This window comes from Mytilus edulis, chromosome 12 (genome assembly GCF_963676685.1).
Source record: "Mytilus edulis chromosome 12, xbMytEdul2.2, whole genome shotgun sequence".
Classification (NCBI taxonomy): Eukaryota; Metazoa; Mollusca; class Bivalvia; order Mytilida; family Mytilidae; genus Mytilus; species Mytilus edulis.
In genome coordinates this window covers 52,083,912-52,099,293 of record NC_092355.1, presented here as the reverse complement: position 1 = coordinate 52,099,293, position 15,382 = coordinate 52,083,912, and the positions used below count along the sequence as shown (strand labels likewise).

Here is a 15,382-nt window from a genome sequence, read left to right as displayed (position 1 = left end):
CTATACAAACAACTAAATGGACGCCCCACTTTAGCAAGCGTTTTACTGTCGGTCGGAAGAAGACCAAGTGACCATATTCCTACTCCTCAGTCACCGTGTGTGTGTTTGTGTGTGTGTGTGTGGGGGTTAATGATCTGGAGTCTGTCGGTATTTCAGAAAGACCATAAGATTAATAAATTAATTTTACGCTTTTCCCTATAATATTATGCAATATTTTAAAACATTTTGTTTATAAACTGTCCAATTTAAAACCGGTAATATTGATGAATGAATCAAAATAAGAAGAAAATATGCAGATGTTTTGTTTATGTATTGTTTTATAATTCTTATATCATTTGCATATCTATAAAAACTTGAATTGGATTGGTAAAAATAATGATATTACGATTATAGTAGCCTTTTATTCTTGATATGAACCCTGCAATATCGGATTTCTTTTAAAACAGGTGATGTCTATGAAAGATTTAAAAATTGCTCAAGATCTGAGTCACCTGTCACTCTAAAAAAGAAATCTAATATAAGATGTTTGTATAAAAGACGTCTTTGTTTTTTAAAATGTCTATTTTATTTCTGTTCACACCGTGAAGTTCAATGTATAGGGTTGATCATGACTTAAAGATATATTCATTCATGTATCTTCAGTTAATACATTTGTATTGAATGCACTGATATTAATCACCAAAGTTAATGTCATAAGCCACAGAAGGGACTGATACCGTTTAAGACATCTGTACAATGCAAACACATTGCAATTGTCGTATTTTGAATATTTCTCCTTTTGATCCTCATATGGATATGTATATCAACAAACTAGAATTAAACATATTTGTCAGTTGACCAAATTAGAAAAAAAGGAGCGGACATGATGTAAATTTGTTTTCAATGTAATGCTGCCCTATATATAACCAAGAGGGTCAGAGTGACTGCATAGAAAACTTTGAGTTGGTAATGTAATGTAAACCTTGTATTCAGTAACTGTTGTAATTGTAAAATAAAATAAAAAAAAGTTATCAAAGATACCAGGATTATAATTAATTCAATACGCGCGTTTCGTCTACATAAGACTCATCAGTGACGCTCTGATCAAAATAGTTATAAAACCAAACAAGTACAAAGTTGAAGAGCATTGAGGACCCAAATTCATAAAGTTGTGCCAAAATCTGAGACATAAAAAAACAACAACAGATCAACACACGACTGTGGACATGAAAGCTTGGGTCGCACAGACAGTAGATTTACACGAAACTGTTGACTGATTTATTACAAAAGTCGACAGGTCTACTCTAGTTAGTTGACATAACCGATACAACATAACAAAGATTACAATATTCATGACGTCAGAATCATTCGTTATAAACATATATGTCAAAGATCTAGGACATGACTGTGCACGTCACCCGAGAATTATTACAATTCACAAAAGAAAACTTTGGTCAGAAACACACTATAATTTTGAAGAAAAAGCTTATTCAAAATGATCTCTAGCTTTTAATTAATATAAACTTATCTATCTTTTAATTGATTACTATGCATTTATATTTTGGTAGAATTTTGATACAATATGATATTTCATTCTATTACATAATGAGTTATTCCATTTACTTTCTTTTTCATGTTCACTTATAACATTATATAAGAACAATGCGGTCATTTCTTAATAAGAAAATCATAGTTTTAATATACAAAAGTACAATATATAAGCTTTCCCTAGTTTCAAACAATCAATGAAATAGAGTTATCTCTCTTTTATCATCACATATGCGCTTTTGTTTACGGATATTGATAAGGACATACATATACCGTTTCGTAATGAAGAGGATATTGATGATAAATATGAAAAACACAGTAGTTTGTACATGATCAGAGCCACTAATGATGATTGAGGTATAGAATATTTAGTGTAAAAACTAAAAAACATAAAGGTATCTAACTTGTTCAAAACAATCTGATCGTTTCAGATCAAACACCATTTTGATTCAAAAGTTATACTTCGTAAATAATTCTAAGCAAATGAGAAATTAAACTGAAAGTAAAACGAACTTCGACAACATGGTCTAATAAATAACGACGGACCTGGCACACTACATATGGATAATACAGCCAAGCATATTTCCGTCTATATTAGTTCTGAAACAATTAAGTCATTCTAGATATTGCTTCTTCAGTGTGCATGTTCATCTCTAATGTACATAATATTAAGTTACATATGTGTGGATATTATTTTTCTCGGTATTGTAAGCCAATAACACTAATAAGTGAACAGGTCAAACTATCTTTTTTTGCAATCATAGTTAAAACTTTTACCATCAAGTTTGGCGTATTTGTTTTGAACAATAGAGTGAGCTAAATTAAACATATCAGACGTCTATTAAATCTTTGCTGAAATGGAATAAAGCTTTTTCATGATCATCTATTGAAAATCGGTTATTATTCATTCGTTTCTAACACGCAATAACACGAGTCTTCTCATTAAGCGCGGTATTGATCTGTCTACAACAATTCATTTGAAGGTCACCTCTGTCTCTCTCCCATAATTCAGAAAAATATTTGAAGGTCACCAGTTAACTAATTGATTGAAGGATAAATTATTTGATGATAAAGGTTTTTCCCGTCAAGTGTTTGGACACTAATTGCTATGAATTGTCATCCAATTGTAAGATAGATTTGCTTTTTCTTCGGATATCTCGATTTATGATGTGACCAATGAAAACCAAGAATTATACACATTGTAAATATACAATAGAATAACGAAACAACCCAACTGACAGTTGTTATTGAACTTATCCAACTAAAACATATATACTATTTAAGATTTCGAAAGTACCAATAGAATTTAACACACATACACCCTTTCCATTTGACATGACCGTGCTGTTTACCCGTAAAATACAAATTTCAACCTCAAAACCGTAGGCAACGGCATTTCCGTTGCTATTGGAATTTTCCTCTCTCTTTTTTTTTTTGTGATAATTTGTTGGCTCCTTCGTTTGGAACAAATGTTATCCAATATAGTTTGGCAATATTGTTTTTATACACAATCAAAGCCTTAAATATTTAATTTTGGACCAATAAAACTGTAAATATAGTTACTTTACTATAACCAACGTCTGATGAACTCTAATAAAGACAATCATCTCACATTTACTTTATTTTTTATTATCAAAGAAGGAAACACGATCTCTTGTGACAACATAGGGTGTAATTGGTTTTCTTTATTTGTCACGGCGGAGGCAGTGTGGCTTCATACACATTCATCTATTAACCATTTATATTTAAAGTAGGATATAATTGATTGCTGATGTAACAATTGTCTACCAGATTTGAAATGACGAAGATATAAACAATTAAAGTTACCATATGACGTTCATCAATAAGACATCATATAAGCTATGAAAAAAGGCCACGGCATGAGAAATGAGAACAATTGAAGCAAGAAAATGAAAGGCCTTATTCAAATCAATATAATTACGATAAACATTATGACATGTTGGAGTTAAATCAAAACGTAGAATAACAATGACTTCAAGGAATATTCAAACCTGAACAAATATCAAAATCAATAGTTCAACCACTTCAAACGACTGGAAAATAACTTTCAAATTCATGTATTATTTTCATCTTTATTTCATATCTTAGTTTTGTCCACAACTAACCTTTTAATTACGTTGATATTTTAGACATTCTCGAAAGAAGTGTCAGAAATTACAATTACCCGACAAGAACATACAGGACTTTGAGTGTATCTAATAGTTGATCATAAATATTCTTTTCTACGGTGTTATTAAATTCTAATTAAAACTCAAACAAGGAAATAACAAATGGCTGAAATAGTGTTGTTACCCGTAGTGTACACATAGTCATGCCGTAACAACAATCCCGTTCCCTTAAGACGATTCTGACCCACAGAATTAGACTTATTACCGGTTTGTACAAACATGAGCAACACGACGGGTGTCACACGAGGAGAAGGATCTATTAACCCTACCGGAGCATATGAGATCACCCCAAGTTTTTGGTGGGGTTCGTTTTGCTTAATCTTAATTTTTTCTTTGATGTATTTTGTATACTATTGTTTGTCCAACGTTTTCGTTATTGGCATTGCATTGTCAGTTGGTTTTCGATTGATGAGTTTGACTGTCCCTCTGGTATCTATTGCCTCTAGTTTACTTATTATAAATGTATATAGAATATTCTACAGTTAAAGATAAATTAAAAAAATAAAAATCACTTTATTTTCAGACATCTGATTTCCTTATTTAACTATAAATGTACAAAATTTAATAAAGAAAACAATAGTCGACAAAAACATTTTCAATAGAAAATGTACAATGTAAATCGTTAAAATATAAAACAAATATCACAGTCGTTTTGATAAATAACTATATATAAATAGATTGAGAAAAAAATAATTAAATGCTTGAACAGATGCAATGGCACACTTCTATTCCGCTGTAATAATTATTACTGTGCCAGATATGCTAAATGAATGAAAGATATCTAATGTTTACAAAGCAACTTACAAAATGATTACACAAACGGTAGTCACATAGCAACTGACTGTCCAAATGTAACAAATTTAACATTTTGCATTATCTTTGAAACTGTCGGGTTTTTTTTATCATGCTAATACCAATTACTTTTCGCCAGCAAAAAAGCAGTGAGGTACAGTAATACTGATTCCGAATGTCTGATAGAGGAGGAGTTGTCATTGCCTTCTGCAAAAGAAAAATAAAAGATTTAGAATGATTTTTAATTAATCCATTCAGGATGAGTTCCTTGCAATGTTTAACACATATACCCACGCAAATGTTGATACACTAAAAGAACCGTGAAATCGAAAATTGAAAAGCACACATACTATCCATTTCTGCGGAAGCGTATAAGGGCAATTTCTTTTTAAATTTTTTTGTTTATATTTTCGATTTTAATTTTGGAAGTATTAACTAATCTTGGAATTTCCAATTTTAATCTTTGAATTAAACCTTAATTTTTGTATTATCCACTTTAATCTTGGCAGTTTTACCGTGATCTTGGAATTATCAACTTTAATCTTGGCAGTTTTACTGTAATCTTGGAATTATCAACTTTAACCTTGGAATTATCAACTTTAATCGTGGCAGTTTTATTGTAATCTTGGAATAATCAACTTTAATCTTGGATTTATCAACTTTAATCTTGGCAGTTTTACTGTAATCTTGGAATTATCAACTTTAATCTTGGCAGTTTAACTGTAAACTCGGAATTATCAACTTTAATCTTGGAATTATCAACTTTGATTTAGGAATTATCAATTTAAATCTTGGCAGTTTTACTGTAATCTTGGAATTATCAACTTAAATCTTGGAATTATCAACTTTAATCCTGGAATTATCAGCTTTAATCTTGGAATTATATACTTTAATCTTGAAATTATCAGCTTTAATCTTGGAATTATCAACTTTAATCTTGGAAATCATTGATTTTCTAACATGACGTCCTTCAAATGCTTTGAGTACACACCCGTGGTAAAATATGAATATATTGTTTGGGCTGTTCCGATCGTACACCCACGTCATATGCTTTTTTATGAATGAGCTACCCGACGTCCTAGAACGTTGACGTCAGAATAAATAAGCATTTTACGGGAAAATACTTGCTTGTGAAACCGAAAATCATCACAACAAGGAAATGTAAACAAACAATGTTAAAATGTGATATATAAGCCATTTTTGTAAACATATAACACAGTAAAGTAAAATTAGCATTTAAATTCATCCAAACCTATCTAAATATGTTACTTTAAATACACGGGTGTCATTCGGTTCATCAAGAGAAATGATCGTGAAAGAATATCTAACGGCGGTCAAGTATGGAGAGACGATCGTGAAAGTTCTGGTAACGGCTCGTGAAAGACATTAATCGAGAAGACATATGAAAGGTCAGTAAATATTCTTGTTTAATTAATTACACAGACACATTTACGACAAAATATAACTGTCTGTCAAAATGGTTCAACATATGATCAGTATGTCAGAATATCCAGTTTCAAAAGTACATAGTTATTACAAAGCGACAAAAGGCAGATTGCTTCTCGACATTTCAATGACATAAACAATGTAAACAAACATGATTTTTTCACAAATTCGACTAGATAAACTACTTTTATCAGAATATGGGCATTGTATTTGAATTAGTTAAACGGTTCTTATATTTATTTTGTATAAATATAGTCTGAAACTTGGTAAATAAAGAACTATTTACACAAAATTGATTTTTTGGATCGTGAAAGATCACGTACCGCATTTTTGAAGATCGTGAAAAGGATCGTGAAAGATCTGATGCTACGAAGACGTTCAAATTATTCTTCAATTATATGACAATTGATATTTGTTATTGGTATTGAGAAAGGCTAGATAGGTCAACATCCTCAATAGGTATAAGCATTTCAAACTATTAATATTTTCAGAAAATAAAAAGAAAAAGAAATAACAACTACGGCAATAAGAAAAGACAATGGGTGACAAAACGCCAAAAAAATATAATCCAGTGAAGTTGAGCCAATGGACGTTTAACAAATATACTATCATAAGTAAAGCAAACAAGACATTACAGCATTTGCGCTTTGGTATTCTATAGTATTTACTATATAGTTAAATCAATCCTTATCTGAGATGTTTATAAAGAACTTAAAAAGTTCTGTTGCACAAAATGTTGGTTATCGTTCAATCCCAAATTACACATGAAATGTGCTGTTTTTGCTATGATTTTTTGTTCGATGGATAACATTTTGGTTTAAACGTTGCATATCCATATTATTGGCTAACTAAAGTCGGTCTGCCTGATGAAGTGCACTAGACCGATTCACAAAGCTGAATCTTTCTCACTTATTTAGACACGTTATTAGTTGTTGTTTTTTTCAAACTTTCGAGGTAAAGTGTTGAATAGAAAACAAGATAATAGCTTTATTGTTCATCCTTATCAAAATAGTTACAGGCTTCAACCACTTGCAGATTTATTAAATGGTAAAATAAATACTGACTTTTGATTACTAGTATTAAGTCTGGTCACGCATTTTCTTTCACGATCGAACTAATACGTTGCCTGATATTTCACGATCAAGTTTGATGGAAATTCAACAAATTCAAGGTTTTCATAAACAAATTAACGCTACATACTTTAATTTTACTGTACTATCAGATACACCAAAGATTTAATTTCAAATATATCATGATATTCTGAAATATGACCATTAGAGGTACAAAAAGCGTGTTATTTGTAATTAATTTCATAGACACGCATTGCGCCTTTTGTGTTTTTTTTTTTAAATGTACTTCATATTTTCTTTATCTTCTTTCACAGTTATGTTGATGAAGTTAAACCATTTTGACAGACATATTTTTTGGTTCGGATTTGTTCCGCGTTTTGAAAATTAAGCGATTCATTCAAAGATTCTGAACTAGAATGTACATTAAATGTCTTTCACGATCCGTTACCAGAACTTTCACGATCGTCTCTCAATACTTGACAGCCGTTAGATATTCTTTCACGATCATTTTTCTCGATAAACCGAATGACACCCGTGAAATAGTTTAAGCATGTCACTTATTCTGTTTGATCCGTTAATTTACGTCAATTTAGTAGTGCGTTAATTTATGGGCACGGCAAATAATGCCTTCACCTAGAGCGCTTCGATCCAAAAAAAAAATGCCGTATTTGTCCTATCAGAATCGAAATAATTCATGGGGCCTTGCATATATCGTGATCTTACCACGGGTTGTCCCTTTATGCCGATATTTTACCCCTTGCTATGGCTCAGGATAAAATATTTTTCACGAAGGGCAAACCCGTGGTAAAATCACGATATATTCAAGCCCCATGAATTATTTCTTAATTTTACTTCTAGCTCATACTTTATTGTATTTCTCGATATATACTCAATGTACTCTTAAAATGCGTCTACATATTTTGTAAAATGTTAAAGAAAAGTAGACTTGTATCTTAAGTCTTGTATAGCTTCCGGTAAAATAATATTCATGAATGGTGTAACTTCTTGGTAATGGGTATACGTATATATACCAAAACAAAATATTGGTTATTATGTTACTACGAGATTCTATATATATGGCAATACTTTTTTAATTGTTAATAACATTCTTTATTCAATATTGATATGCAGAATGCTTTTATATAATGTACTATTGATTTGGGTACAGCAAGTATTATGTCATAAGATATAGTATATCCTCAGTTCTCTTCAACTGCTTACTTCATTTGACCTTTAAACGTTTTGATTCGAGTGTTACTGATTTGTTATACTCATATGCGGTAAAGCTTAGCGAAAGGTATTGCGACGTAATCAGTCAAACAAACTTTATTAGATTAACTCTTTAAGGAACGACCGTTTTCATTGGTCAATTCAAACCTTCGACCTCACACCTGCGAAAATAGAACACACGTACTATAACGTTGAATGGACTGATCAATGTTCACGTAGCTGGTCAAGGTCGTTTAAAGCTTCCATCGTCGTATTTGCGTAAATGATTGTGTTCTTGATTAAGCAATCACAATTCTAGCTTTTATAAATGTGCATGTGAAATTCATTGGTTTTATAATTTTCTACAATTGATAGTAAAATTTTAAACTTTAAAATCTTAACAGTTTTCACATCGAAATATTTAATTCAACTTTGTCCTCTGGATCAAGGGACGACATCAAAAGTTCAATAAAAAACTAAAAAAAAACTCAATCCACATATTTTTTGTATTGACTCCACCCCCCCCCTCCCCACACAAGTTGCTCATCCTGCCTTTTCTTCACTCAATAGACTCGATGAATTAGCGCTGTACTTGAAAAATGAAACCGTACTTTTCTACAAACACTTTTCATATTCATTGACAAGTTTTAGGTATTCGACACAGGATAGTGATTTCTTTTCAGATTCCGTTTACTTGAGAAACAAAATTCCGAAATTGTAAGTAAATTCATAATATGTAACCAACCATGCTTTGTTAAAAAAAATGCAGATGGCAAACCATGGCAGAGGGGAATTAAATGTAGTTTATAAACTCCAACGATATACTTCATGAGGTTTTGCTATTCTCGGTTGAAAAACGAACGTAAATTAAAATTGAGAATGGAAATGGGGAATGTGCCAAAGAGACAACAACCCGACCATAGAAAAAAAACAACAGCAGAAGGTCACCAACAGGTCTTCAATGAGAAATGAGAAATTCCCGCACCCGGAGGCGTCCTTCAGCTGGCTGAATGTAAATTGTATATAATAATTGCAAATATGTACATGTAAATAGAAACAATCAGTTTTTAAAAAAAAAGTGTTTATTCATAAAATGTTTTGATAAAAAGGTGAGTTTCTTCTTGTACATGCATTTAGTCATCCTTTATTTCTTGATATTTTGTTAATCAGTTTATCATACATGTTTCGTTTTGCATTTCATTTTAAATACGAATACATACTACATGCACTTTAGCGAATAGTTCAACAATGGTATGCAGCTCTATTCTTACAGTATAAAATTAAAAAATAAATGTTCATCCATTTAAAATCGAAAACAGTACATTTATATTTAAAAAAGAAGATGTGGTATGAATGCCCTTCTGACCCCTTCTGTCCGGTGGGCGTCCGTTTTTTACGGATGTATTCTTTAAAAAGTGGACCAATCTTAACTGCGGGATAATACCTTATATACTATAAATACATATAGGATTAAATTTTTAAAAAATAGGCAGGACAGGAATTTTGAGTAAAAAAAAGGGCAGGATGAGACACTTGCAAAAAAAAAGTCAGGATGACAATTTAGGTAAAAATAAGTCAGGATAAAGTAAAAAAAAAGGCGGGACCGAATAGAGTGAAAAATAAAAAGGCAGGACAGAGATTACAACTAAAAAAAAAATGCAGGACAACCTTTTTCATCCTAGCCCCCCCCCCCCCTTCCATAAAAATCAAATGGTAGCTCCCTAAAGTATATGTGACAGGTAAACAACATATAACACTAGACGGTTTTCTATTGACCTCATATAATTTTTCGTAGAAATTTTAAAATAAAAAAATTTTAAGAGTAAGACAGCGTTTTGATTACCCTTACTTTTAAAGGTGTGCGAAAAATACCACAGGAACATTCAAACTAATTTAACAAAAATAAATAAACAACGCTATGACTAAAAAGAAAAAAAAAAACCCAAAATACACACCATAGTAACATGAAACACAACATAGAAATCTAAAGACTGAGTAACACTAAGTCAGGAAGATGGCCATTGTTATATTATAGTTCGTTTCTGTATGTGTTACATTTTAACGTTGGGTCGTTTGTTTTCTGTTATTTTTGAGTGTAAATTCACATTGCGATAAGACGTGTCACGGTACTTGTCTATCCCAAATTCATGTATTTGGTTTTGATGTTATATTTGTTATTCTCGTGGGATTTTGTCTGTTGCTTGGTCCGTTTCTGTGTGTGTAACATTGTAGTGTTGTGTCGTTTAACTCCTCTTATATTTAATGCGTTTCCCTCAGTTTTAGTTTGTTACCCCGATTTTGTTTTTTGTCCATGGATTTATGAGTTTGAACATCGGTATACTACTGTTGCCTTTATTTAACCATACTATAAACTTGGAATTATTTCAGATGCTTCGGAAGGGTTAGCAGATCCTGTTCCACATGTGACACCAGGTGGTGTTGCTCATGTTATTATTAAATTTTTTAAATGGTTAACATCCATACCTCTCCAAACGACTTCCAACGTATCGCTATAGACACCTTTCAAGGTTTCAATTTCACATCTGTAAATTCCATTGTCAGAATCCTGAATGGTATTTGAATGTAAATTCAAAACTAATCTGGCTGTTTTTAAATCTGATCCATTATTAGAAGATCTTGATGGAATGTCTGTGCCAGAAAACCATTTTGTAACATTCTCCTCGCCTCTTTTATGAACATCTACAATATCAGAATAACTTCCATTTTTGTCTTTTGAAAACTTAATTCGATAGACAATATGATGTTCATAATCGGCAAGTTGGCAACTTATTGAATTAAATATATTTGAAAACTGGATTATAACTGTTTTGTTTTCCGATCCTGGTTTGGCATGAACATCTGCTGCAGCTGAAAGAAAAGCAACATAATTAAACAATAAATTGAATAATAGACAAGAATGTAATGCAGTAATTTTGATTCATAGTCAATTTATGTATCAAAAACTAAATATTGTTTTTCGTTGATGTGTAACGAAAAGAACACGAACAATAAAAAACGACCCCATGTAAAAAAAGAAGACGTAGTATAATTGTCGATGAGATAACAACATTTGAAGGAGAGGAAAGCAATTACAGGGAACCGCTCGGCTTTCAACATTGTGTAAAAAAACTCAATACAGTTTAGTCTGCTTTAAAGGCAGCGACATGGAAAATATATAGAACAATTCAATTGTGAAAACTATCGGCCTAATCTATAATAAAATACATTAACGAAAATCATATATGACAGACACGAATAAATACTTTAACTGAACTACGGGATCCTTACTTATGACACATATACTTAACTTTAACCGATGACGTTGTTTATTGTATAGTTAAAAATCAGACTTACTTGTAAAGAATGTGTCTACTGTAAGAATCAACACAAAAGAATTGATATAAAAATTCATGAATGGTAATGCGGAAACAATCTTATGTTTCAGACAGTTGTATCCACTATAAGATTAAACGGGTGGAAAACATTTAAAGCTAATCTGGAAATTCCATTGCACGGGGATTTTAATATTAAATCATGACTGATCTATTAATAAATTTATTAAAATTTTCAAAAGTTAAGAATAGACTTTAAAATTCCCACAAATGAAAATATCTTTAAAGTGATAAAAATAGTAATATATCGACAAAATATGAATTGTAAAAGGTTTAAATGTTGCGTGTTAAGCGTTTGATTTGAGTTTTATATTTTGATGTGAATACCTGATTTATTTTTATTTTTGAATATCAACAAACCATAACCATGATAACGGTTACTTTCAAAAATTTAATTTTCGTTAAACCACGGAGCAATCAATCTCTGAAATATCAAATTAAAGCCTGGATTGAAATGCATTTAGGAACATTGTAGAAGAAATTATTTTTGGTAATTTTTGGATTTAGAATATTAAGATATTTGTGGATCTATTTTTAAATAGGAAAAGTATTTTATCTAAAAATACATTTGATACTAGATAAGCAGGAACTTTTAAACAAACAGTACTATAATAATAATATTGCTTTATGATGATGTCTGGCTTTAGTTTTCAATACAATTACACAATAAAAGTGTATGTTTTACGGAGCTTAGTCCCTATCATGTCAGATTAAGGGCGAATTTGGTCTATAATGTAATTTTGTAAATATGAATATTTTTCTAAATAAACATCAAGCAACAGTAATCTGATACTTCTATTAATGAATTACAAATGAGGGACGAAAGATACCAAAGGGACAGTCCAACTCATAAATCTAAAACAAACTGACAACGCCATGGCTAAAAATGAAAAAGACAAACAGACAAACAATAGTACACATGACACAACATAGAAAACTAAAGAATAAACAACACGAACCCCACCAAAAATTAAGGGTGATCTCAGGTGCGCTGGAAGGGTAAGCAGATCCTGCTCCACATGTGGCACCCGTCGTGTTGCTTATGTGATTACAAATCTGGTAAATAGTCTAATTCGGTAGGTCACATTCATGAAAGAGCAGGGGATTGTGACGTAGTATATATGATCATAACGTAAATACATTGCAGAGTCCAATACAATAATAAATGAAACACATATACTGATATGGCAACATTAGACATCAAAGGTACCAAGCTTATAATTTTATACGCTAGACACGCGTTTCGTCTACATAAGAGTCATCAGTGACAAAGTACAAAGTTGAAGAGCATTGCAGATCCAAAATTCCAAAACGTTGTGCCAAACCGGCTAAGGTAATCTATCCCTCGGATAAGAAAATCCTTAGTATTATGAATAATGTATACTTTTGCAAGCAGTAAATTTATAAAATGACAAAATAATTGATATTCATGTCAACACGGAAGTGCTGACTACTGGGCTGGTGATACCCTCGAGGACGAAACGTCTACCAGCAGTGGCATCGACTCAGTGGTGTAAATAGCTATCAAAAGTACCAGGCTTATCATTTTATACGTCAGACGCGCGTTTCGTCTACATACATGTAAGACCATTTTTGATATATTTGGAGGGGTCATTCAACGAAAGGCTTATAGAAATAATATGTCGAAAAAGGAAAGACAAAATACAAACTTAGTGTAGCAAGCACAGAAAGCCTAACATTGAATCTAAAATCCTACGCAAAAAGTATAAATAGGATATACATCCCAAACAGCCACACTTACATTTATAAATGTAGTGATAAAAGTATACCATGAATAAACATTCAACTGAAATTGTTACTGTTTCAATCCCATTAAAATTCTTGTTTTTTTTTGTGTTTTTTTTTGTAATTTAAAATAAAAAATATTATTGAATGTCTGTGTTTTTTCATATTTATTACAAACATAATGACGATACTACTTTACCAATTTTGGTGAGTAAATTTTAAAAGACCAGCCATTAGTCTGTTAATGAAATACATTTCTTGTATGACAGTCATATAAAATTCCATTATATTGACTACAATTTGTAAACAAAACAAATAAAAAATACCGTTGTAGCATTCGTACCATTAATATCATTTTAACCCGTGAGTCGATGACTCTACTTTATAACGTAAATTGTAAGTCTCTCATAGTATACACTTAACAGTACATTACCGCAAAGTTTTATATGCTTCTCAACTCATCCAAAATGATTAGTAGGGCTTTAACTCCTTGTACTATATTGGGTGGTTACTATCATAAATTCACATTCTGAAACTGCAAAAATGGTGTCATTGAAAAACAGCTGTTCATCTAAGGTAGGGCAGTGTTATACCAGTGTTCACGTTCTGTTTAAGTTTCAATACTTCATATAACATGTATAATATAATTTTAATATACCAAATAAATTCGAAATTTTAAAGATTTGTTTTCCTTATTAACGGCCTTGTTAAACGTGAAATAACCTTTCAAATTTTTTTTCCGTGTCCAATGAAAATCTTTGATCCAAACGATTTGCATTTTAATTGTTACATAACATTTTGTATCTTTCAAAAATAAGCAAATCTAAACAGATGTATTATGAAATTGATTTGGAGTTGTAAGATATAGCAAGTTAGCTGATACAAAATCGCTAAACAGTATTTTATTGTAATTTCCTAAATCTATGCCAATTCACGCTGCTATTCCTTGTTTCCTTGATTTTTCTTCCCTGTAATATATTTTTTTATATAATTTTCAAACGTTTATATTTTTGTGATTTATTTGTTCCCCCTCTCTTATGGCATTTGCCGGTAGTACATCAATAAGGAAGAAACAAGAAGCCATTCACAGAAACATCAACATTAGCAAAATAAACCTACAATAATTTTCTCCAAAACATCATTAAATGTCAGTCATCTGCCGACTAATGTATATTAATACACCAAAGGGTTCATGCAAAACAAATTAAACAATAATTGTGGTTTTAATTTTTCATAATGTTTTGTTAGCTAGATAATTTTTATTTTTAAATTTATCCATGCAAAAACATACCACGACATGAGGCCTTGTTTTTAACTTTTACTAAAAACCTGAGGGTAAGCTGTATTTTTTCTTATAAACATTGCTAATGAAATTAGTATTCAATGCTTTCTTAAAACTAGTATGGATAATGACAGATGTTTCTTAACGTCACACTTCGTATGATAAAATAATATACAGTGGGACCTGGCTAAACCGAATCCTGCATAAATCGAAAACCTTTATAAACCAAATATGTTCTTAAGCACTGTCATATCAAATTGTATGCATTGTGAAACTGATTAAACCGAACAAAATCTTAAGTCCCGAATAGATTCTGTTCAAACAAATTGCACTATACTAATTAATTATTAATCTTTTTGGTTGCATACACAATACTGTATATTCTATTTTTATCTTTCCAATAAGTATTTAGTAGAGAAGGATATAATGTTTCTCATTAGGTGTCGTAAGTATGACTATCAGAATGATTAATGACGACTTAAGGTTTATGTTATGGTGTGTTTGTAGTTCTAAGTCATAAAAACTAATACCCTATCTCCATCTTAATTGCTTATTTTACCCTTAGCAATTAGTTGAGATGTCACGTTTTTATGTGTAGCCTTTCTTTGAACTTGCTCGTATATGTTTGAATTCAAGACCTTTTGCACTCTCATAATCATAACCTAGTCAAGCAAACTGCATTAACAAATGAGCCTTGTATTTTTGTCCATCTGATGAGTTAAGACTTTT

The 15,382-nt window shown here is 31.2% G+C and overlaps 1 protein-coding gene across 1 annotated transcript; it reads right to left on the bottom strand.

Moving 5' to 3' along the window:
• Positions 1 to 3,145: 3,145 nt before the first annotated feature.
• On the bottom strand, positions 3,146 to 11,731 carry LOC139498765 (uncharacterized). Its single transcript, XM_071287302.1, has 3 exons — positions 11,588 to 11,731; positions 10,718 to 11,101; positions 3,146 to 4,715 (listed from the first exon to the last, which is right to left on the bottom strand). Exons 1-3 carry the CDS (start codon positions 11,643 to 11,645, stop codon positions 4,624 to 4,626), a joined length of 534 nt encoding a protein of 177 aa, XP_071143403.1. The 5' UTR covers positions 11,646 to 11,731; the 3' UTR covers positions 3,146 to 4,623.
• Positions 11,732 to 15,382: the final 3,651 nt, after the last annotated feature.

Coding starts and splice junctions, on each gene's coding strand:
- LOC139498765 (XM_071287302.1), bottom strand. CDS start 11,645: ATGAATTTTTATATCAATTCTTTTGTGTTGATTCTTACAGTAGACACA. Junction 11,102..11,587: donor AGTAGACACATTCTTTACAA/GTAAGTCTGATT, acceptor CTTTTCTTTCAG/CTGCAGCAGATGTTCATGCC. Junction 4,716..10,717: donor GTTGGAAGTCGTTTGGAGAG/GTATGGATGTTA, acceptor TTTCTTTTGCAG/AAGGCAATGACAACTCCTCC.